Below are 23,717 nucleotides of genomic sequence, written 5' to 3'. Positions count from 1 at the left end.
CCAGTGGTTGCGTGATGCCTGAGACAACTGTAGTGTGTGCATAGCAAGGGTGCATGACATGTTTTGAGCTTGGAATGTAACCAATTTTGTTTCCCTTTTTGTTTGCCTAGTATAGTCTGAAGTAGTGATGTGTCTGGGAAATGTGAAAGGAATATGAACCTAAAGCCAGCGTACTCACAGTTGAAGTAAATATTTGTAAATTTCGAAATGGCAGCTTCAGCTAATTCTGTCATTTCTACTTTAATACATAACACTTCTTTTAACACTTCACTTCATTTTTGCATAATAAACTGGTTGACAAATACAGCTGCTACATTATGCTATAAGGTTAACAATTTAAAATCTTTATTGAGAATAACTCATTTACAGACAAAATATATTCATGTATAAAATTTCTCTGCATGTAAAATATCCCTTTCTTTGCTGTGGACAATATGAATAAAACAAAGTATTACACAGAAACCTTCTCAGGGTGAACTTTTTGATAAGCAAACTTCTAAGAGAGAAAAGACTGACATTCTGAATTTTTTCCCAATTCTTTCTTAACCTAAAGTTTGACTCATGTCTACTCACTATTTACTCACATATGACCTTCACCTCTTCCCTCTATGCTCATCTCCCGTGACAGCTTTCACTTGTTTTCCCTGGCTGTAGGAAATCCTGTTGCAGTGGGGGATCTCCTGTTTTCATCTTTATCACTTAATCAACTGTAATTTAATCTTTAAATTCCATTGAACTATTTAAACCCCAGCCACCCAAATACTTATTAATTCAATAGCAGTAAAAATTACACCCACATGTATGCTTCCATCCTTTGCATTAGGTATTCTCACAATGAGACAAGATTCCATTTTGCCTTTGTAGTGAATACATGCACAGTCTAATGCCTTGCTCTCAGTTGGTTCAAGATCAGGATCTGAATACCAGAACCAAATACAGTCCAGCTCAAACTGGCTGCATGGTAACATATCATTACTCTTAACCCCTTTCTAAGAATGATTTTCATTAGGCTAAACAAGCCCCATTCAGAAAATAAATTCCATGGTGACTGATAGTGGAGGAGTTAGATGATGGAAAAAAGTAAAGCGATACTGTCTGATTCTGTAGTTAGTTTACAGATTTATTAGTAACATAGTTAAAAATCCTCCACACAGAAGCATCACACTGATGGAATTGGGCATACAATTCTCTAAGGCAGTGGCCAGCTGGTAGTTTATTCACTTTTGTAGGCATTATAAGAAAAAACCTGATTTTGGCCACAGGGCCTCTGCAGTGATCCTAATGGTGCTGCTGATGCTTCTGTTCCGTCAGCCAACTTGCATCCTAATTCCCAGCCATCGTCACATGCAGCAGGTGCCTCAGTGCATCCCAGCCACACCAGCTGTAACTGGAGTTCTGGTTGAAGACATAAGTTTCCAGCACTTCATTGTTCAGGTTTGCATTTGTCAAAGTTTTTGCATTTCTACTCACCTGTCACTGTATTTCAGGCATTGCAGAAAGATGCACTCTAGATTATATTGAACACATCCTGTCAAGTACTTTATTGGTATTCTGCAGTGTTTGCAAGCCTCCTAGATTAGAAAATGTTTTTCCTTACAACTTTTGTCCTTTAGCATGTTGTTAAATACTGAGTGCCTGTACTCTGTTTCCACCAGAAAGGGTGCCTTTTATTTACTATCTGCACCATCAAGGATTATAGCTTTAAGAAATGGGTTTAAGATGTGTCCTCTGCTGGTTGTCTAGGTACAAAACAAACATTATAGAGCTTAAATCAATAGCAACTATTTTTCTCTTGTTTTTAAAATCATTTGGCATTTGGAGGTGAATTCAAACCAGTTATAATTTTAGAGTACATCAGATTTTGGGCCCAAAGTATGTCCCAGTGCATCTTTAAATCAATTGTACATTATCTGAATTCTCAGCTGAAAAGGCTAAGTATAAAACCAACTACGTTTATATTATAGTTAGTCATAAAGCTGAATTTAAAGAGGCGGCACGACTGAGAGTCAAAATTTGTAGGAAGTGTTAAGGACAAAGCTGAATCTGGTGGTTATAGCCTATGCTTCTCTGCCAGGCAGGTGATCCCAAATATGTTAAAGGGGCTGCACATAGCATGCTACAATCTTACAGTTTAGCTTAAAACAGCAGAATGCGGTGAGGCCACCGCTGCTTGCTCCAAAACACAGTTGTAGCGTGAGAAGAGGTAGAAAATCTGGGCTCCTGCTACATCTTTGGACATCAGTCAAGAGAAATCTGCTCTCCCTGCCTTCTCAATTAGAAGCAGAGTTCTGAGTCAGGCTACTGGCAGTATCTGTTCCTGGGAAGTCCCTCAATGAATCTCGACAACAAACATTTAGCCTCCAATTACAATACAGGCTTCTGGCAAAATCTGTTCTCTCTCCTGCCAGAAATTTAAAACAATCCCCTGCACACCAGGCATACTCTCTCCATGTGTGGGTGGTTTACTTACTGCATTTGCTTAATCAACAGTTTAAAAATCATATATAGACTTGATCCCTGGACAGTGCAGAATGTTGTGTGTGTAGGTGGTGTAGTGAGTAAAAAGATGTTTCCAAGCCTTTGCACAGAGGCTTAAAAATTCTCAGGTCCAAATCAAATGTCACCATTCAGGCTTTTGGGGCAATGCAGAACTTTGGTCAAACTGTTCCTAGAGATGTTTTAACTCATGCAGAATAACACCTGGTGCTTACTATTGGGAAGGAGTAGCCCTTAGTAGGAAGAATGGTCCTCCACTGACAATAAGATCAAACTGCGAACTCAGCCCACAGGTATGGATGGTGAGAGCAATCAAGCTGGGTTTACACAAGAAGCTTGCTTCAGTAAATGGTATTTCATTCCCATTACGCAGGCAATGCTGATAGGATCTGTCACAGAATGTCAACAGCTGACACGTAATTTTCTTCCTTGGGAAAAAAAAAATCATGGGCCAGGTTAATCATTTATCCTATATACACCCTTCTGACCATTAAATAACTAAATCTAGGATGAAGATCAGCTCTGGCCATTCTGAAGGCAAACCAACATGTATTTTCTCTTTTTCCTTTCTTGCTTCATATAGCTGAACCTGTGCACAAATTCCCAAGTGAAGATTTAAATTCATGTACTTAGTGTGTTTTATTTCAAGTCTAATTCAGAAACAAGCTCATGGCCAACAGTAAGAGTCTGACTCTTGTGGGATTGCATTTTAAAATGGCTCTCAAATGTGCAATGTTAAAATTAAAATGTGTGTTATATATATTGCAACATTAGATATTTCATCATCAGGAATAAAAAGATGAAGACAGCACTGCAATATATTTGAATGAATGTCTATAAAGCATCCCTTGTTTAAGATCCCACTGCAATTCAGGAGCTAAGTCTCTGCAGTAAGAGTCCTGAGACAAGCAGCCAGCTGCCATGCAGGCACTAGGCAGACTGTGCAAGAAGTGACAAGAGTAGCAGGCTTGGATGTCAGCTGTCCGTGTAGATAAACAGGATATCCTCATCTGTGCCATAACTTGTCCTGGCTTCGTCAAAGTTACTGATGCTGGTGCTGCATGTTCCTGTGGGGCAGGAGCGAAGTGTTAGTCAAGCTGAGCCAGGGGAAGAATTTGCTCATGAACAGCTCTTAACCTGGCTTTGGGCAAACTGAGAACCAGACCTCATGGATTTGATCCTGCAGCCCTTATTCACAGGAGTAGTCCCACTGATGTCAAGGGGCATGCTTTATTTGCCTAATACCTGCAGAAGTGGGTGGGCTCTGTATAATTACACACCATGTTGTTCATACTTCAAGTTACCAGACACAGGTATAGTTTAGTTCTCCTAACTTATGTCCCTTTTAATAATCATCAGGCTTCTGCAAGCAGAGGTATGGAGGCCATAGAAAAACCTATTAGAATATATATTTCCAATGCTTTATCTGAATCACAGCACAGAAAAGAATGAAATCATTGAATGCTAAAGAACAATCATGGGGCAATCTGCTGGTGCTGCCTGACTCAGAAGCACATTATCAGGGAAACTCCAGCTAGTTCTGCACCATGCCAGTAATGAGGAGATGGAGAATCCACACAGAATGAAGCAAGGCTCAGCTACTCACGGTCAGCATAGGCAGGGTTGTTGTAGTAGATACTCCCTGAGGCTTTGTTGTAGCCACACAACACAATGAAATGGCCCTGGTAGTCAGGATTCCTGCAGAAGCACTTCTGGCCAATAGGGAGAAAGCAGCAATATTTGACGGGACTTGAACAAAGTTCACACAGTAATAAGACTGCATTCACCAGGACAATGGCTACGTGACCTTGGGACAGGTGTTCTTGAATGTCCTGGACAGTCACTGTGCTGCAAAGGAAAATTCAGACATTTACAAAGAAACGCAGGAAAGATGTCTATTCACTGGATTGGGCTCTCCCAATCATGTGAGTGTGACTAATGTCCATCTCTTTTATGTGACAGCTATGATTACTTTACACATCTTTGTTGTTGAGGGCTCTACTGCAGCCGGGGACAGTAGCTATTCCATTCAAGTTGATTTATGCCCTCACTGCCAGAGAAGAGCAGAGCCTTTCTGGCTGAAGTTCTATAGAGCATGCATTAAAATGAATGGAATCTCAAGATAAACCAGATGCCCTGGAGGAGCAGCATGTTTGTCAGATGTATCTGATAAACATTCAACACTAGGGAGATTAGTTTATTTATGGGGCAGTTAGGAATACTGTAAAATGGTACAAACTCCCATTCCATCCAACCAGAAGTCCAAACGCATCTTGTCTCTGAGGCACCAAGTTTTTCTCAGCTGAGGGACTGGATGGAACAAGATCCCCAATCATCTTGATCTCTGCATCCTAAGATACCTTTTTCAGGTAAGAATACAGTTTCTCAATTATAAAGTTGCATTGTCTGGCTCTGTATTCTTGCCAGGGCTGCTGTTCTAATATTTTATTGTGCCCAATTTAGAGCATGAAAATCACCCAAGCCCACCTGGTAATCTCATTTGTTTGAGCTGAAGCTCTTCATTCAGAGAGACTGACAGATGGTGTGCTCCATGCCAGTCTGCACTCATCCCCTGGATCAGATCCAAACGTTCAGGCTCTGCATTGCCTCACTGAACTGATGTCTCTCTTCATCTTTTCAAGTACTGCTCTTCCCCTTTGACTTCTCAAACCTAGTGTTGCACAAGTGTATATACAATTTTCTCCCCATCTTTGATATGAGCCAAATGCTAAAGCTTCGTTACTGCGCTATATATGGCCTAGTTTTTTGCCGCCACCATCTCCTCTCAGGTCACAGCAATAGGTGGATAGGTGCTGCCATGGAAACTCTGAATATATTAACAGGACACTAAAGATTCTGGCAAATGCAGGTTTAAAAAGCATGTAAGAGCACAATAAGACTATTGTTTTCAGGCACAAATATTATCTCCCCTTTCTTTTGCTACCACTCATCCACCCCAGTAAGCAATATACAGAGTCAAATGCAGCCCTAGTGGAAGTGGATGCACTCAACTTCAGTTTACACCCATTTACAATCAGATTGAATATGACCCAGAGTCTTTTCTTTTCAGGATTTCATTGTCAACAACAGGGTTTTAAGTCGTGTGTGATTTTTCTCTCCCATGCTTGAGAAGCTCTCTGGGGAAGTTCCTTCTATGATGTCATCCTTCATCTGGAAAACACTGTAATTTACAGGATTTCCAATGAAGCAAAAGCACACCTGCCTGATTTTGCTTTAATTCTCTGTCTAACCACACAGCTCAGCTGTGCTAGCACAGCTTTGGGAACAATGGATTTTGTGCCACTGCAATATTCACGTCAGCACTGAGGGTAACTTTATTTAATAAAAGCTATTTAAAAGGTAGAGGATATTCCCCACTAGTTGATCTTAATGACAGACCAAATTTTTTGCCTAAATAAATAGCCAGCGTCCCATCAGCAAATCCAAAATGCTGCTTTTCGCCTTTCACGGGTCCACTTTTCTGCTCTTCTTCCCAGTCACCATTTTATTTCCTCCATCTGTCTCAAATGAAGGAGTGGGTACAATGAAAAGACAGCATGGGAAATAAAGAGGGGGTGAAGCCTGACTTCAATCTGACTTGCACCAACACAGTCCAAAATAACTCAGTGGAGTTACATAAGTGCGAAAGGAGAACCAGGCCCCTAAAGTCTCCAAAGGGAAAAGAAGATGAAATGACAAGCTCACCACTTCTCCACCAGCACCTTGCTGGCTTTGGCTTGTGCGAACAGCTGGTTCACTCTATTCTCTTCTGTGTCAAAGTGCTTCCTGTAGAATGACTGAGAGAAAAAGAATAATTTATGAACAATTCATCAGAATGAAATTCACCCTACTAAAATGAATCTACAATTAAAAACACATTAGAGAGGGACTGGGAGGTTTAGGGGATTGATAATAGGTTAAGGTGTCATTCTCCCTCAGGTCAATGGAAACAGGATAAGTACATCTCCTCTAAGCTGTCAGTTCAAATTCAGTTCAGGTCAGAAGTTACTGCAGTCTCCATCTGATGGCTACTCAGCTGCCTATGTGAAATGAATCTGGTAGTATCAATCTAATTCCTAGACTGCAGGACTCCACATAAGAAAAATGATAACCACTAATGGCACGAATTGGCCCTTTTGTTGGCAATATCAACAGAGGCCAAGGATTGAATGGACATGGAGACTGAATTCCCCTCTCACCTCTAGAGGTGGTTCCTCCAGGTCAGGGTTGAGGCACGTTGGCAGGGGAAGTGTAGTGGAAGCTAGCATTGCTGCTGCCCAGGCTGTACCTGTTCTGTAGATAAATAGAGGGCTTCAGTCTCCAAAGCTGTTAAATAAGCTGGAACCTTTCATGAAAGCTGAATTCATACTATTTTTTAAAATGCATATCATGGAATCAAAGCTGGAAAATATCTGGGACCACATCTAACCTGGGTTTGGAATTGTTTTATGGATAGTTTGGCCATAGGAAAACCTTGCTTACAGGAACTGTAGTTAACCACATCAATAACACAGCTTCAGCATGGTGCCTGATATTTCCCCATGAATGAAAATGCTCACCTGATTTTTGTAGCCCTTGTCCACTCCAAGTGTCTGTGTGCAGAACCTATGCTTAACACCGAAGTGTCGCATTAGGTAGGCCAAGTCAATGGTCCAGATACTCTTTGTTAACCGGAGTTCCCGGATGGCTTTCTGAAATTCATCATCATTCAAACGATTCAGGTACCTGGAGTATTAGAGGAAGTGGGGGAAGCACAGACATTAGGAGAAAGTGTGTCTAACAGTCCAAAGCCTCTTAATATCACAAAAGGGAAAACCTGGAACAACAGGGTTTGGTTGAGAAACAACCAAAATACAACCCACAAATGAATGACAAATTCCAAAGCAAGGGAAAGGGGGCAGGGAGCATTTCACTCAATTTATCACAGGGGATTGTTTCCCTTTTGGAAATTTAGTGCTGTCTTTAATTTTTTTACAGTGCTAAAGGCATACAGGATGCTGTACAAGAAGTGAGCTGTGCTAAACAAATAATGAGGCACTATCCTGAAGAGTTTACAATCTAAGTGCACAAATTCAACAGAGCAAACACAGGAAAGGGTATGGCAACTACTACAGCTGGATTGATTTGTGGAAGAGGTAAATTTCAGGAGGAGTCTTTTGAAGGAGAAAAGGAACTTGGTAAATATTCAAAGGAAGGTTACCTCAGGCACTAAGGGTGGTGTGAATGAAACAGTTGAGGAGAGGCTTGGGTGAGGTGGAAGGTGATGTGGGAGGGCAGAGATTTATTCAGGGGAAAAGTGATGATGAGTTTTGGAAGTGAGAACAAATGAACTTAATGCAGGAAAAAAAGAAGGAAGCCATTGGAATTCAAGAGGGAGAGAAACAAGGTCAGATCGACAGGGTAAGAAGATCTATCTTGGCAGCTGAGGTTTTGAATGAAGTGAAGAGGAAAAGAGGTGAGGGGAACAGAGAGGCTAGAGGCAGAGGTTACAGTAGTCAAGATGGGAAATTACCAGTGCACGGACTAACGTCTTGGCAGAAGGGATGGAGAGAAATGAAAATCTTCTGCTTCATATCTACTAAGTGGACATCTAAATAGGTATTTCACTCTCCTGCACCTAAGCTCGTGTTCCTCTGTGGAAGGAAAGACTAGTTCAGCAGGACAGCTAGTAGCTTACAGAAAACGGGCAACACAGAGCATAGCCTTGAAACTCATATTCCTGAAACGGAAAACATTTACCCCACAGCATGGATGCCCAATGGGACAGTGGCAAATTACTAACTCCTATAAATATAGAAGAAACCTGCTGGTCATTTGAAGACACATCGAAAGGAATTCAAGGGAATTGCTGTGATAAGTAACAGTTCCAATAAGAAGCAGAGAGAACATTCTCTCAGACAAAACATGCTAATTTGCAGGGATAACATTCTTTTGGGTTAAACATGTTAATTTGTGAAGTTCTTAATCTAAATTAATCAGCTATTTTACATGTAACAAGAAACATGGTTAATTATCCTTTATCTGTGTTTTCTTTTCCTCCTGCTGGAATACTTGTGTTATACCCAGTGAGGCAGCAGTGATCCTCAGCAGGGCACTGAGGAAAATACGGTCTGATAAAGGTGTGTGATTAGTCACAGATGTCCCACCCAACTTTTCTCCTTTGACATTGGATGCTGATCTTAGGAAGGGTCCCACAGTGGAGTAACACGCCCAAAACCCACCCCTTCGAACCAAAATCAGTTACTTACTGCAGTACCATCCTGGAGCAGGCTAGCCCACAGTCCCAATGGTACAACTGCTGAATAACTGGCACTTGCAACTGGATATAGTCAGCTGTGGTGAAGACAAACACATCATTAGAAGAGCAGGAAAGGTGAGTTAGTCCAGATATGTATATCCTTCCACACATTAGTATTGTAAGTCCTGTTGCTACCACACTCAATACTGTACTGGGGCACTTAACACTTTTTACTGTGTCCTATTGGCAGGTTATGCTTCTCAGCATAATTTTAGATTTTTTTTAAAAAAAGATCATTTTCCAAAGCATAAAGGTAAGTTAACCATCAAGTGTCTGGTTTAATCTGACACTCCCTCTTTGCTACAGTTCTGGTCAATTCTGCAGCAAATTCATCCTCCTCTTCCTCCCTAATGTCCCTTAATTCTTTCTGGTCAGATCCACCAATGCCTGGTCAGGGCTTTTGTCTGATCATGAAGCGGTAATCACACCCTAAGAGACATACCAGGGAAGCAACAGATTTTCATCTTTTATTGTGATGTGTCCAAAACTGAGTCTCTGGGTTTAAATAGATTTTGTGACGACAGCAACCTTCTGTGCAGTCTGAGCATCGGAGTGTTCATCCAGCAACAAAGCATATTGTGCCACAAGGAAGTGCTAATTGAGCCTGTGATAAAACGAGCAATAGAAGGACTTGTCTCCTCAAGAACACTACACACTAGCAAGACTGAGAAGTTATGTTAATGCAACGTCAACTGTGTCTTCACAGTCAGTGTAAAGACAGGGACCAGGTGTGTTCAACATCTTGTGAGCGAATCGTGATCAAACTCAACTCTGCAATGTTGTGTTATAACTTTGTTATATCTTTCTAGGAAAGCTAAGCTCAAAATGCTTGTAGCAAAAACAGGTTAACTTGGATCTTGTGGCCTCCTTCCAAAATTTTTCACTTTCCTATATACTCCACTCTTTCTAGCTTTTTCACTGTGCCTTTGAAGACTAGTCTAGCTGCCGAGGACATCAAGTCTCTTTAGTGAGTCTATGTCTGCCCAGTACAGATCAAGGTACTAACTCATTATACTAAAGGAAATGCTAATCCTCAAAGCCTTCTCACATTAGGAATTATAAATCACTTGTCACAAATTCCTTCTTGTGGATTATACTAACCTCATTTTCCACGAGGGACTCTACCCCATTAGGTCCCAAGAACACATTTTCTACATGACATCTCAAACAGTAATAACTGAAGCCTAATGTATCAACTACTTTCCTTTGATTTATTGAGTTTTCAGCCATCCTGCCTTGCCCCATACACCCTTTGCTGCTATAACTTCATATTACTTTTCCAGTTCCCTACATGATAATGATTGCCAGCTGTCCTGGGATAAATGAAGTGACAAAATATCCTCCAGCTGAACTGCATGATCATCTCCAGTTTGGCAAATACTCAGCGTGACACGTTTACAAAAAAGTAGCCACTAATTTCAAATTCCAGCACTACCCTCATCAACATGGATCTTAGGCAGATATAATCAGTATCCCTGGTCTGACAGCCCTGGAAGTGCAGGGAAGATAGATCCTTGAGCAAGTTGCCTGTAGCTCACAAAGACACCATATCTTCCTGGAACAGTGGAGTCTTCCCAAACTCAGTGCCCTAGCTCTACCATCTCTTCAGTGTGATATAAGTCCTGTCCCAGGACTCCTTTCTTTTCACTATACACTCAAAAGCCCAGAATGTTCTGTTGGAAAACACCTATCTGGTTATTTAAATTATACCTAAATCCTCACACTGAACCCAGTTCAACATGAAGAGCTTCAGCACAAAGTCCTGATTATAGAGGTCAGAACTGTGCTCAGGGTAGCAGGAAAAGGCCCATCTCAGCAGTTTAATTCTATCCCCCACATCATGCAGTTACATACGTGGGCAGACCCCTGCACTGGCAGAGTCCTTCGGATTTCAAAAATCCCATCCATGCTTCACTGAAGGATCAGGGCCTTAATATCCTTGGGGTAACATCTCTTATATGGACTAGTAAATTTTCTGGTACTTCCCCAGGCCTTTAAAATACTGTACACATCTGCTGTTATGCACACATGTGTACAGTATTGCAGGCAACGGCTGCAGACCAGCCAAGGCCTGTGAAAGCCTCAAACTTCTCATGAGTGAGTCAAGGTAGGTGATATCTTTTATTGGGCCAATTTCTATTGGAGGAAGGTACCAACTTTCAAGCTACACGGAGCTCTTTCTTCAGGTCTGGAGAAGGATGCACAGATGCTGAGCCAAATACAAGGTGGGACAGATCGTCAAGCAGGAGGGATAATGCATGTTGGAGGCAGTCGCTTGAAATGAAGTGGGCAATGGGGGGTTCGATTGTTACGCATAAAGGGTCTGAAGTGGGCAATTCAGGGCAGCGTGTCCTTATCGTGACGCAAGGAAAGGAAGGTACCCAAAACAGGAGAGCGGTGTGACTGTGACAATGACAAATACAACCTGGCAACAAGCAGTCTGCTGGAGGATGGACGGAGATTCAGATTAGCGGCAGCTCAGAGAACCCAGGGCAGGGGGACCGCGGTGGGGGGGGGGGGGGTGTCAGAGGCGGCTTGGATCCCCCGGGCAGGGGGCCGCGGTTGGGGAAAGGTGGCGGGGTCTCGATTGCCTCGGGGCGGGCTGGCTTCCCGGGTAGGGACGGGCGAGGGTGTCCTTGGGGCGTGGCTCGGACGCGGCTCGGCTGCCGCACGGTTCGTTTGCGGGGCCCCGGAGCCCGTCCCGGCCGCTCCCGGGACACACTGACCTGCGGACGGCTCGGCGGCCTCCTTAGGGCTTTTCATGGCGGCGGAGGCGGCCCGGCCGTTCACTCGGCGGCCGCCGGGCCTGGCTGTAGGGCTTGGTGGGGGCCCCCCCTCATGTCTCAGAGCGGCGCTGCTCCTCCCCCAGCCCCGGCGCTGCTGCCTGCGCCTGGCAGAGTTGGAGCGGGGCGGGCGGGGCCCGGCAGCAGGAGCTGTGGAGGCGGCGGGCGGGGCCCGGCAGCAGGAGCTGCTGATGCGGCGGGGGGAGGGGAGCGGAGCTGCGGCTCCGGCCCGGGACCAGCCCTGCAGGGAGGTGGATGTGGCTGCGCGGCCAGTGACGGGGTGCGGGAGCGTCAGGAAAACGGCAGCGAGGGGAGCTGGCTGGGCCATCCCGGGCTGGGCCGGGCCGGGCCGCGCTCAGGGGTTGCCGTGCCCGCCCCAGGGGCAGCGATCACCGGGGAACTGTCTCCTCCCGCCCTCAGTCAGCAGCGCGCTTCTCCCTCCCCGGGGCAGCTGTTACGGGGGGATACAGATAGGCACGACCCGGTCAGTATCGGAGGGGACGATGCCCTAGTGAAGTAGTGATACACGCCGCGGGGATTCCCGGCGTCTGCCCCGGGGCCGTGTGGGTGTCAAAACAGGCAGCGGCGGCGGAGCCACGCAACGTTAAGGTTAAGACGGGGGGAACCGCTAGCAAGCGGAACTCTTGTTCCGGGCTGCTATCTCCCAGCCGGCCCCGCGGGCTGCGCTCTCCGGCTCACACAACCATAGAGTTGGCAGCAGCGTGGCGGGGCGCTCGGGCTACTCCGGAAGAGCGCGCGCGCTCTGGGCAGCGAGGACTGTCTGGATCCGGTGCGCGGTGCATGGTGGGATATCGGGGGAGGCCATTATTAGAGCGCTAAAGTAAGAGCGAGAGAGAGAGACCACGCCGCTGAAGAGAGACGTGCCTCGCGGAGCGTGAGTGGCCGACGGGCGCGTGGCCGCTCGGAGGGAGGGAGTCCAGGCTCCCCTGTGTGTGGGGAGCCGCGCTAGGGGGCGAGGCTCGCTGATGGGGGGGGCTCTTCCTAGCGGGCAGTGTGCGCCCCATCGGTCTCGGCCCGCCCCTCCCCCCCCCGCACCTTCCCTCCCTCCGGGGGCCCGGCTTCCCCTCCCCCAATGACCCGGGGGCCCTGGCTCCCCCATGTATCCCTTTTGTGCCAGTACTCGTGGGGCTCGTGCTCCCCTCTTTTCTATGAACAGAAAGAGCGGGGCCTGACTTCCGTTCTGGGTGCCCCCCTTTGCAGTTGTTTCTGGGATGGGCTCTGACCCGTGCAAGGGGGAGTGTCTCCCCACCCCCGCTGCAGGATTTTATCATCTCGTTCTTCCCTAGTTATGAGCCGTGGTGCGAGGGCCTGCCTAACAGATGTCGTTTCTTATGTACTGGGGCTTGGCATTTGGATGGTGACTGGGGAGGGGCTGCATACCATGTTATAGGACTGTCTCCTTGGGTGTCTACCGTCGTCTCTCATTATGCCCTTTTCAGTAGGGAGCAACTTTCGGCAGGCAGGATGGGGGTCATTCTGGCAACATGGCCAAACCGTTGTAGTCGGTACTTTTTTATTATTGTAGCCACCCACTGCACGTTCAGTCTTCTTTAGATGTCGTCATTTCTTAGGGCAGGTCTACACTACAAATTTACATTGGCGCAGCAGCAGTGCATCTGGTGAAGATGTTATAAACTGACAGGAGAGAGTTCTCCCTTTGGCTTAATAACTCCGCCATGTTGGTGGGAAAAGTTCTCCCACCAACATAGCACTGTCTACACGGGATGGAGATTAAGATCAGTATAACTGTTGCTCAGGGGTGTGGATTTTTTGCACCCCCAAGTGATGTAGTTATACCTAAGTAAGGTATATATTGTAGACCAAGCCTTAGTCTGTCTAGCCTTGTCATGCCTGGGCTACAGCGCAGGCACTGTGTTTAAAATGCTTGCAGCTTTTTCTTTAGACAAATTGTTGGTACCTGTATTTTGCAACCCTAAAGTAATGTGGGTACAATGACCATTGTAGATCATCTGGTTTTAGCTGTTATGGACACTGATTTGTTTTTATACAGATCAGTGAATGTGCAATAATCTTCCCATGGAGCATTTGTATCGTAGTATGTTTTTGTTTTTTCTGACACACGGGATTGACAGGGTATAAATGAGCACTCTCTTCCTTGGTTTATGGGGAAATTGTGAAGGTTTTGTATGTCTGACTAAACCTGCCCTTTTAAGATGTAATCTTTGACGTTTAATAAAACAAAAAAGGATTAAAAACAGTTTTAAATGTCAACTCAGTATAGAAAAATCCCACTTCACCTTCCCTGACCTGAATTTCCCACCATCTTTCTTCCTATTTATTCAAAACAGCTCTAGTTACAATGGGGAAGGGATGGTGTGAGAAGAGAAACCAAATCAATGAAGCATAGTTGCCAGGTGTGTCCTTTGCCGATTAGATTAGATAGGAATGAGTTTTTTTAAATAGTTCAAAACATACCCTCTAAATGTATAATAAGAATGACTTACTGATAATTGGTTTGTTTGTTTTTTTGTTTTTTTTACTCACATGAGTAGTTTCCTTCAAGCCCATGAACACACAAGTAAGGATTTGCAGCATTGGTCCGTAATGCACCTCAATGGCCTCGACATATCCTTTTAATAGGATAGTTCCAGAGGGGTAGCCATGTTAGTCTGTATACAGCAAAAACAACGAGAGTTCTGTGGCACTTTAAAGACTAACAAATTTAATATTTGCAGGTATAAGCTTTGGAGAGATTTCAGCTCTCTTCTTCAGATGCAGTAATACAGAAAATAGGTAATGCCTCTGTTACCTATTTTCTGTATTACTGCATCTGAAGAAGAGAGCTGAAGTCTCTCGAAAGCTTATGCCTGCAAATATTAAATTTGTTAGTCTTTAAAGTGCCCCAGAACTCTCCTTGTTTTTGCTGTATACAGACTAACATGGCTACCCCTCTGGAAGTAATGTAATATGGAATGCTCTTTATGTATTTTCTCCCTCTTGGTAAATATCATGTCAGTCAAGAAACGAGATTCTGTGAATACAGTGAGTAGGAGTCAAGTTCTCTAACTGAAAGGAAAAGTAGTATTTTCTTTCACTGGTAGCAAGCTAGTGTTCGGCACTGCTGATTCCTCTGCTTTGGTATTCTTACTCTGGTTTCATTTTGCTGGTATGGGTCATCTCAAAGTTAGTTAATATCTGCTTAACTGTTCTAAAATTATCAGAAAAGAGCCTCCTACCCCTCTTTCTTTACTAACCTATACAATTCCTCAGTAATTCTACTTTTTCAGAAGAAAATTTATAAAGGTTTTCTTCCCCATTCTTCAAGTCTCTCTCTGAGATCCCCATTTCTTTCCCTGCTATCAGGATTCTGAGACCAATGTGGGCTTTAAAACGAAACTATTTGGCATTTATGTAGCAGCTCAATGTGTGTAGAAGGCTTAATCCTGATTACTTTGGCTTATGTGAAATAAGTTTGATGGTCTCAACTCGGTTCCCTTTGAACAGAAATATCCATCACAAAACTCCCCAGCACATGTAGAACTAATTAACACTCCTGTTGGTGATTTTAATAGAGAGGTCAAGGACTGTACTATCCTTTAATGCCTATTGGTAGATCCCTCAGGTAGAGGTTGAAGCATATTGCAGAGCAATGTGTAAAAGCTTAAGTTATCTTTGGCAGTACTATACCTGTTCTGTGGATAGCCCTGGTGACACTTCTTAAGGGTGTTGAATTTGTGGAAAAAATAAAAAACAGGAATAAGTTCTGGATTCTCTGGACTAGAAAAGTTTGTTAAAGGCTTCTAAGAGAAAATCTGTATTATGTAGGCAAAGCGTACGGGCAAAGAAACTTACTGTACTATTCCTCTCCTTTTTTTTTTGTCCTAGGTTTAGAACTATACTGCTGCAGAGATGTCCATTGGAGTGCCAATTAAAGTGCTGCATGAGGCAGAGGGCCACATCGTGACATGTGAGACCAATACAGGGGAAGTCTACCGTGGCAAACTCATTGAGGCTGAGGACAACATGAACTGCCAGGTATGTCTGGCTAAAGGTGGTGTCTGGTGTGTTTTTGGAAAGGTCCATGTTTGGCTGCTTGTCAACTTTCCTTGAATATTGACATTTCTACTCACTGAGATAAAGAAAACTGAGTTATCCTGCTTCATAGCTTTGCCGAAGTGAAATGATCGCACCTGTGATATTCTAGAGAGGGGACAGCTTAAACTTTTTGGTTTATAGACAAGGGACCCCATTCCTATCATAAATTCTTGTGCATTTTTCAGAACTCCACTATGTGACTAGTTTGAGGTAATGGCATTTCTGCTAAAACCATTCATTATTTCAGCCGTTAGCTTTGACCCTTTATTGCTTCATGCTCAGGATATGTTTTCTCCAAATCAGTGTTTTGAAAAGCTTTTTCACAATTTTTTTTAAAGCGCATACGCAGTCAGATACTTGAGTAAGGTATAATTCCGGTTGACCTTTAAGACTAGGGGTTCATGTTCAAATCACAAAGCATTCTCTTTCTCTTGAGAAATTACTTATTAAATTAGTTTATTCTAACAAATGTGATATTACAGAATGGAATATATTTCCCTTTGTAAGTAAGTTCCTGTTTTATCCCTGATATAGACAAACTCAGCTTATTTGGGTTAATGAGAACAACTTTAGGAGTTTGTTTCTAAAAATACAACTCTGGGAGGGATCTAAATAGTCTTATGAAATCCCCAGGGTTAGTAATATTCAAATAGCTTAAAATACCTTGTCTCTCATAAATAACTGCAATTGACAAAGGGTATTTGAAAATTCTGTAAGGCAGCTCTTTGACTTTGGTGCCAGACTTAACAGACCTTTTGGAGTCCCAGCCGTGCATAGTCGTTGGCATTATTGTACTTGGTGTACCCGTCTACATGGCTTATTCTCTTCTTTTTTTCCTGTCTTGTGCCGCCTTTTTACTGACACACATCAGTCTAATCTAAATCTGCTGTATGCTTGTATACTGATCTGATCTTGTATGCTAAATCTGACACTTGCTGGCTGTGTTACTCTAACAAACACTATGCACGCAAGTAAAAGACAAATCTTGCATGTACGGGTGTGATGTCTTTGAAAGAATCTTAGTGATCCTGCTCTGCTGTTTCAGTATATTCTCTTAATTGGGATTCCATTTACATTAGCCAGTCAACTTGTTACAGCTTCTGAAAAATACCAATCCATGTTAGCACAAAACAGATGAAAACTTCTCTCAGAAATTAATTTAAAAACATCCCTAGAAAGCTATTCTGTTAAATGCATATGTTCATGCTGTTGTTTGGCCAGACAGCTTTCCATATTAGAAAGAAGACTTCTTTGAATCAGAATTCTATAGCCAAAACAAACTGGAACACTTCACTATTTACGAGGCCATTATAGGCACTGATCAGTTTTATATCTTCCAGATGTCCAACATCACAGTGACATACAGAGATGGGCGAGTGGCACAGTTGGAGCAGGTGTACATTAGGGGTAGCAAGATACGGTTCCTTATTTTACCAGATATGTTGAAAAATGCTCCTATGTTAAAGAGCATGAAGAATAAAAACCAGGGTTCTGGGGCTGGACGAGGCAAAGCAGCTATTCTGAAAGCCCAAGGTGGGTACATCTATGTTTGGTTATCTTAAGTTTCCTGTCGATTTGTTATGAAACTGAAGTGGGTGTCATTATCAAGAGTTCTATAGTACAAAGAGTTTGGTTTATTACATCATTTTAAATATGAATATCATAAGGAGTAAGAGGCGTTTGTTTGGCAAATATCCTGAGGGGAGAGTTAAATAATTGGGTAGTTTGGATTTTATTTTCCTTTTTTTCTTACCTAGATCTTATTGTCAAGCTCAAATTTCTAGTGCTTCAGAACATTTAAAAAACTGGAAATATTAGTTAAAAAATAACTAGACATTTAACAGCCATGTAAAATCTAAACTCAACCCTCCCACATAAATTGCAAGATTTTAGTGCTCCCAAGTGTGTGTGTGCAGATTCTGAAGCAGCTCTTTTCATCCCTTGGATTTTGTATGCAGTGATCTTTCTCTAGGCATTGGGTTAATCAAATCTACTTCAGTTATCACTGAAGAATTAATTTAAATATAAAAATGGATTTGAACTTAAGCCAGAAAAGTCTGATTTTCCTTCATCTTTGACTATGCCTAAATTATGTGGATTGTTGCATAATGATTGAGGAAATATTTTGGGGATACCATGCTTCTATAGATGATGACTTTATAAGCAAAAACCTTTCCAGGAATTAAAGTGTTTTTAGATTATTTTGAAATCTGTTCAAGGATGCCATGTAATCATGATGATAAAATGTTACTCAGAAATGTCTCTAGCATGGCTGTGACTTCTTAATACAGATATCCTGAGCTGCAGGTTTGTGCTGCTAAATGGAATGAACGAACACACAAGTGTAATTAGGTTTTACTGTTAATCCAATATAAGTTTCATATGACTGAAAGCATGTAAACATTAGCTTCTGCTCCCTATCGCAGAATAGTCTGAAAATTAGAGCAGTACATCACTTTCTGAACTGTACAGAGTAACCTAGTTTCCACACTGCTAACCCAGCAAAAGAAGCTAAATACTATAGTGATTGGCATCACATACATACTTTTGATACTGCTCTTGTAGATTCTTATAAACATGCAGTTATGTCAGATCCACATGATCCCTTATTTTCTTTCTTCAGTGGCTGCAAGAGGAAGAGGTCGTGGAATGGGCCGTGGCAACATTTTCCAAAAGCGAAGATAATTTTGGACTTGACTACACTTTTTTTTTTTTTTTTTTTTTTTAATTTTAGGATTTAATTTACTACTGGTGCAGCAGTTAGGGTTCTGTTTAAATAAAATCTGTTTCTGACAAAATAAGAGTTGTGTGCTATTGTGTGTTGAGAGGACTTGTCTGGGACACAGCTTATGAGGTGATGGCTTTTTTGTAGTAGGAAGAATATTGCATATTGATGATGGATTTAGAAGTAATCTGCTTTATCTTAAAATACAGAGGCTGGTACCTGGTTTTGTGTGTTCTCAGGTTTTTTTTGGGGGGGGGTTTTTTTGTTAAATCTTGAATTTAAAAAATGTCTGTCTGACTTTTTTGACTAAATTCAGTTGCCATCCACTCTGCAAAGAAGAGTTAAGTAACCATGTAAATGCATATCTTTAGGTAAGAGAGGATGCATTCTCAACTGGCAGAGTGCTTGTGTCCAATTTGGAGTGTTTCAGGAGTTTGCTGTGGCCTTGTCTATCTCTGTGACCCAATACAGGATCTTGCTAAGGATGACTGATTGCTGACAGTTCTGTAAGCACCATCTCTTGACTGATTCAGAGCAAAACTTGAGAACTGTTGAAGAAGCTGCTGTATGTTACTTTGCAGTGCTTTTAGCAGTAGGGAGGGAGTGAAGGAAAGACATGTAACAGATGGAGGACCAGAGAATTTGGGGTCTGGCTACCTTATTGGATCATAATAATTGAATAAACAGCTAGATGGCTGAGGATTTGCTGTCAAAAATATTGCACTATGTTCAGAGAAAGGGCCAAACTAAAAATAGAGCCTAGCATCTTACACGTCACAATGAGAATCCAGAATTGAAGAGTTGTCTTTCAAGGGAGAAAACGCAGATATCATAAGCATAGTTTCTGACTTTGCAAATATGTAAGGATTGTGAGTCAGCATCATTTTCTAGTCCCCTCCAATCAATATCTCAGTAAAGTGAATTAGAATTGGTGTGCCTGGAGAATTTAAAATAAGACTGTCACTGCTTATTTTCTCAGCTGCTACCACCTGATCTGCTATAGTCTTAAAAAGTTAAAATATTAATTTTGATTTGCCCTCAACTTAATTTTTAGCAGTTTACTAGGTTGAGCTCTCAAATTCAGTTCTAAACACCATAAGTATATGTGAAAAATCTTCTTAATTTGCAGTCACATTTTGCATCTTGTTGACTTATTTCTAGTGATCTTGTCTTAATATTGACAATCAATTAGGGAACTACATATGCAATTTTTTTGTGTAACCTTCCCACTAGTTTACCTTCAGTTTACAGTTGCTATTTTGTAAATGGAAACATGTCATTCAGCAGGCTTCCCAGAGAGCCTGGTAAAACAGCATCTTTTAGAGACAGGCGCACAAGCTGGGCTAGCAGGGATGACTGGGGCACAGAGAAGTGGGAACAGGAGGTTAGTGTCTGCAATCTTGGGAAGGGTGGCACCTGAGCACGACCTCTAGCCCCAGGGACTTGTAGCATTCTCCAGAAAGACTACCTAGCCTTACTGAATCTCACTGAGAACCTCTAGCCCCAGAGAGACCCCTGCCTCTCAATCCCACCTCATCGTATCCCTAGCCCCAGAGGGTATGTCTACACTGCAGCAGGGAGCATTGCCTCTCAGTGGAAGTCTGTCTACCCCAGCTAGCTCAGTTCGAGCCAGTGCACTAAAAATAGCACTGTGGATGTCATGGCTCTGGCCAAGACTCAGACTAGCCACCCTAGCTCAGACCTAGGGGTTGGGTGCACTTGAGAAGCTGAGCTACCATCCAAGCTGCAATATCCACACCACTATTTTTAGCATGCTAGCTCAAGCTGGTCTACCCGGGGTAAGACACTCCCAACTGTAGTGTAGATGTAGCCAGAAAGACCCCCCAACCCCACTAAATCTCCCAGACCCCCATACCCCAAACTCACAGGATGCATTTTTATTAAGTTGACTCATTTAAAAAACAGTAAATATGTTCGAGTAATAAATTGAATGCTTTTTATTATGTAATATGTCTACAAAAATTGCTAATTGTCTGAAGTGCTTGAAAAAAATTTCACTGGGGACTGATAGACTCCCCCCTCTTTTTCAGACCACTTTAAACATTGTGGAAACCTAATATGTTCTGTGTATTTTCTTGAAGTCTTTTAGAAAGCACTTGATCCTTCAGACAGCAAGTGTAGTCTGCCGCTGCTCCACAGCCCAACACTCTGCCACAATGGCAGGCAGATTATTTAAATTACTAAATACTTTCTCTGCCCATGAATGTGTTATGAATACCTATTCCATAATATGTATGTACACTGGAATTCACTGCATCTGGTGAAGATGAACTTTTAGACTTGGACCATTCTTGCTGCAGCATGTTCTCTGGGAATAACAATTCTAACAGGATTTGTCCTTCTCTGGATTCTTGGCTACAGATATAGAAGTTGGAGATATATTTCTTTGTATAAGGTGGTAAACAACATAGATTAGAGCTGTTACAGGATTCAGTAGTATGGTTTGGTTTGTCCACACATGCATGACCACAGTGTCATAAAACTTGGTGAACTGTTGTGTGTGAGAACCATTCTTCTACAGTCCAACAATTCCTAGCTTTTAGTGTGTTCCTCAGTAGATCTCTAAGCACTTCACAGTATTTAGTGTAGTTGTGTGTATAGGCTCTCATTCTTGCTTGGCATAAACATCAAATTTTGTACATTGTCGAACTATAATGGGCCAACTTAATCCCTAGTGTAACTATATACTTCATTGAAGTTACACCATAAATTAATTTGACCAATTGCTTCCAAATTGAGTCCGGTAATGACTCAACAAGTGTGCTGTGTGCTCTCTTTGCATGAGAGAACTTAATGCTAAATCTAACTTTATTTTTCATGATCTACAGAATAACATTACCTTAAAAAAAATAACCTAGTTGTTACTCTATTTATGGAGAAATACAGAACCAAATCTAGAAAAACTCTTACCTTGCTGTAGGAGCAAAACAAATCATGACTTTCCTTTGGTGTTGCATGGCTGTAGAGCTCAATGTGAACTAGGAAATGTATATTGAACTTTATAATCCCTGTATTTTTTTTTCCTTTGGATATTGAGATACAATGTAAACCCTTCTGTAAAAATCCTTGTAATGTTTTTATGGATTGTAACGAGGTTGGTTTTATCCTAGGACTTGATCTGCTTTAGATCAAAGAAATTCTGTTCAGATTTGGTTGGTTGGTGGTTCTGGCTGAGATGGGATGTTACCCAAAACAGTTTTCAAGAACCAATCTTAAATGACCCTTCAGGACATGACAGTTTAGTGATGTGGATGAGGCATGGCTCCAGCATAACATTAAATTGTAATTTGCTCTCTGAAAGCAGTATTTTTAAAAAGGACTTTTTAAAGGAATTTGCCAACTGCCTCAAACACTTTCACATCACGGACTGCGGTGCTTTAAATACAGAAGCCACAGTCAAAGCAGAGACTCTTAACTTGCATACACGCCTAGTGCCCTCAAGATTTTGCCACCAATTAGTTGGAACACACTCCCTTTTGATTTGAAAGTTCTGCTTAAAGCTCTGTAGGGTAAAACTATCAGTTTGTAGTGGTGGACCTTCCTGATCAGAGGTGGATGATGCAGCTATTTTGCCTTTTTTTTTAAAGCTTGTTTAGTAATCCGCCTCAGCTATAATGGTTTTATTGTGGAGGAGATGCCATCTGCTGTCTTCATGGACTCCCTTAGCAACAAAGGTTCTGAGTTTCACAGACAATCCTCATAGGAAGATTGTGAATCTAAAGAAATGCAATTTAATTCAGGCTCATGTTTAGTCTTTTATGACCGGGCATCCATGCTGCATATTTTAACAGCATGTTAACTTTGGGGTTTTAATAAAGGAAAGGATCCCGTTCTTGCATAGTGAAGTTTATTGGTGGGTTAAAGGTGATCTTTGAGCCAGCCAGTTGCTTATGAGCACACTATAGACACTTTACTAATACACATCTTGGATGAATTGGTCTAGGTTGGTATTGCATGTGGTTGTTGGATGGCTACACTCAAGAACTAAGCCCATTTGTAAGTGTTCTTTATTTGTATAACTATAGTACCTAGAGGCCTTAGTAGATCAAAACCCTATGGTGCTGGGTACTGTACAAACAATGAAAAAATGGTCCCTGTCCTAGGAGTCTTATGATCTAGTTGGGACAGACATTATCACAAAGCAGGTTCATTTTGTTCTTTAGTCTCTTATGTGACTGGCTTTTTGGTTTGTGAACATTTCAGACCTTGGTTTGGGATGCTGGCTCAGACAGCCCGTGCACTGTGGAGCTGAAAAGTCTTGGTGTAAATATGCTATTGTCAATAGATGAAACAAGACAAGCTGGAGCCTCGGTATCCTGCCACACCTAACCTGCATGGCAGGTATGCCTCTCAACTTCTGGAACTGCCTTCCTCTAAAATCAACAACTGATGAAAACCTTAGTTTAGTGCTGAGTCAGCAGGTTGCCTTATAACTAAGTGATTTAATATACGCTGCAGTGCCAAGCTAATGCCTGAATTGAGAGTCAGTAGAAATTCATCTATTTTAATTGAAAGAAATGGCAGCATCCCTGATGTTGGTAAGGCAGGGTCCACCGTGGAGGAGGTGACAACTGACTGGATCACAGTGGTGTGTCCGTTGCTTCATTTGGTCCCAGGTGAGAGAAAATGGCTAGTATCAAGTAGTTTCAAAGTAGATGTTCCTCTTCACATAGAAGCCCTTTTAAGTAATCTTGGTCTGGCCTCTTTTAGTTTCCCTATTGCATGCTCTGACCTCCAGGAGATGCTAACACTACTATCAACTTAGCAGTCAGGCTAACCAAGACATAATTTAACAAAGAATCTCAAAGGCCTGTGCTTTTTCTCTGCCACTCAGAATTTTGCTCCCCCTCTTGTAATAATCGTTTTTGGTGAATTTAATACTTTATCACTCTGCACTATTCAAATCTTAGAAAAGAGAAGTCAGTCGGAGGTGGGAACCTATGGACTGATTTTTTGGAAAGTAGGAGTGAAGGCTCTCCCACCTCGCCTTTTGTTCGTAAATAGTTTGAGATGGAAAAGAGGGGAAAATCAAAGGCAACTGTGACAACAATAGACTTACATTGGGAGTCCCAGTCTTTATGACTTGCTGCAGCTCCATTAGGCAAAAATATTTGAGACTCTGGTAGATCTCCCCAAAAGCCAGCTGTCTGGCCTGACATGCTGGAAATGCTACTTATCAGGATTGCCTTTTAACAAGTTTCTGGGTTCTCAGTTGTCTGAAGAAAGTTTTGTGCTGTGATTCCAGGAAGAGTTCTCCACTCACGATCTGCCTCCAACTTGAAAAGGCCAAAAAGAAACTTTATGAAGGCATTTAAAA

At 42.4% G+C, this 23,717-nt stretch overlaps 2 protein-coding genes across 5 annotated transcripts; one reads left to right on the top strand and one right to left on the bottom strand.

Moving 5' to 3' along the window:
- Window positions 1–132: 132 nt before the first annotated feature.
- Window positions 133–11,905, bottom strand: GUCD1 (guanylyl cyclase domain containing 1). Of its 3 annotated transcripts, none has more exons than XR_010920206.1 (7): window positions 11,521–11,905; window positions 8,745–8,829; window positions 7,056–7,221; window positions 6,202–6,293; window positions 4,103–4,344; window positions 2,712–3,563; window positions 133–1,739 (listed from the first exon to the last, which is right to left on the bottom strand). XR_010920206.1 is itself a non-coding variant. In XM_067550003.1 (6 exons), exons 1-6 carry the CDS (start codon window positions 11,903–11,905, stop codon window positions 3,472–3,474), a joined length of 1,062 nt encoding a protein of 353 aa, XP_067406104.1. In that variant the 3' UTR covers window positions 2,305–3,471. The 3 variants fall into 3 exon arrangements, 1 of the variants encoding a protein (XP_067406104.1); XR_010920207.1 differs by having other exon boundaries at window positions 133–1,395; XM_067550003.1 differs by lacking the exon at window positions 133–1,739 and having other exon boundaries at window positions 2,305–3,563.
- A 21-nt stretch (window positions 11,906–11,926) lies between these two features.
- Window positions 11,927–18,455, top strand: SNRPD3 (small nuclear ribonucleoprotein D3 polypeptide). Of its 2 annotated transcripts, none has more exons than XM_067550005.1 (4): window positions 11,927–12,061; window positions 15,445–15,594; window positions 16,995–17,187; window positions 18,278–18,455. In XM_067550005.1, exons 2-4 carry the CDS (start codon window positions 15,469–15,471, stop codon window positions 18,337–18,339), a joined length of 381 nt encoding a protein of 126 aa, XP_067406106.1. In that variant the 5' UTR covers window positions 11,927–12,061; window positions 15,445–15,468; the 3' UTR covers window positions 18,340–18,455. The 2 variants fall into 2 exon arrangements, with proteins under 2 accessions (XP_067406106.1, XP_067406105.1); XM_067550004.1 differs by lacking the exon at window positions 11,927–12,061 and adding an exon at window positions 12,334–12,472.
- The last annotated feature ends 5,262 nt before the right edge of the window (window positions 18,456–23,717 follow it).

The sequence above is a fragment of the Emydura macquarii genome, unplaced genomic scaffold (genome assembly GCF_026122565.2).
Source record: "Emydura macquarii macquarii isolate MOO-44397 ecotype Brisbane River unplaced genomic scaffold, CSIRO-AGI_Emac_v2 contig_1254, whole genome shotgun sequence".
Taxonomy (NCBI): domain Eukaryota; kingdom Metazoa; phylum Chordata; order Testudines; family Chelidae; genus Emydura; species Emydura macquarii.
Note: the sequence above shows the minus strand (reverse complement) of the source record. Positions and strands in the feature narration are given on the sequence as shown.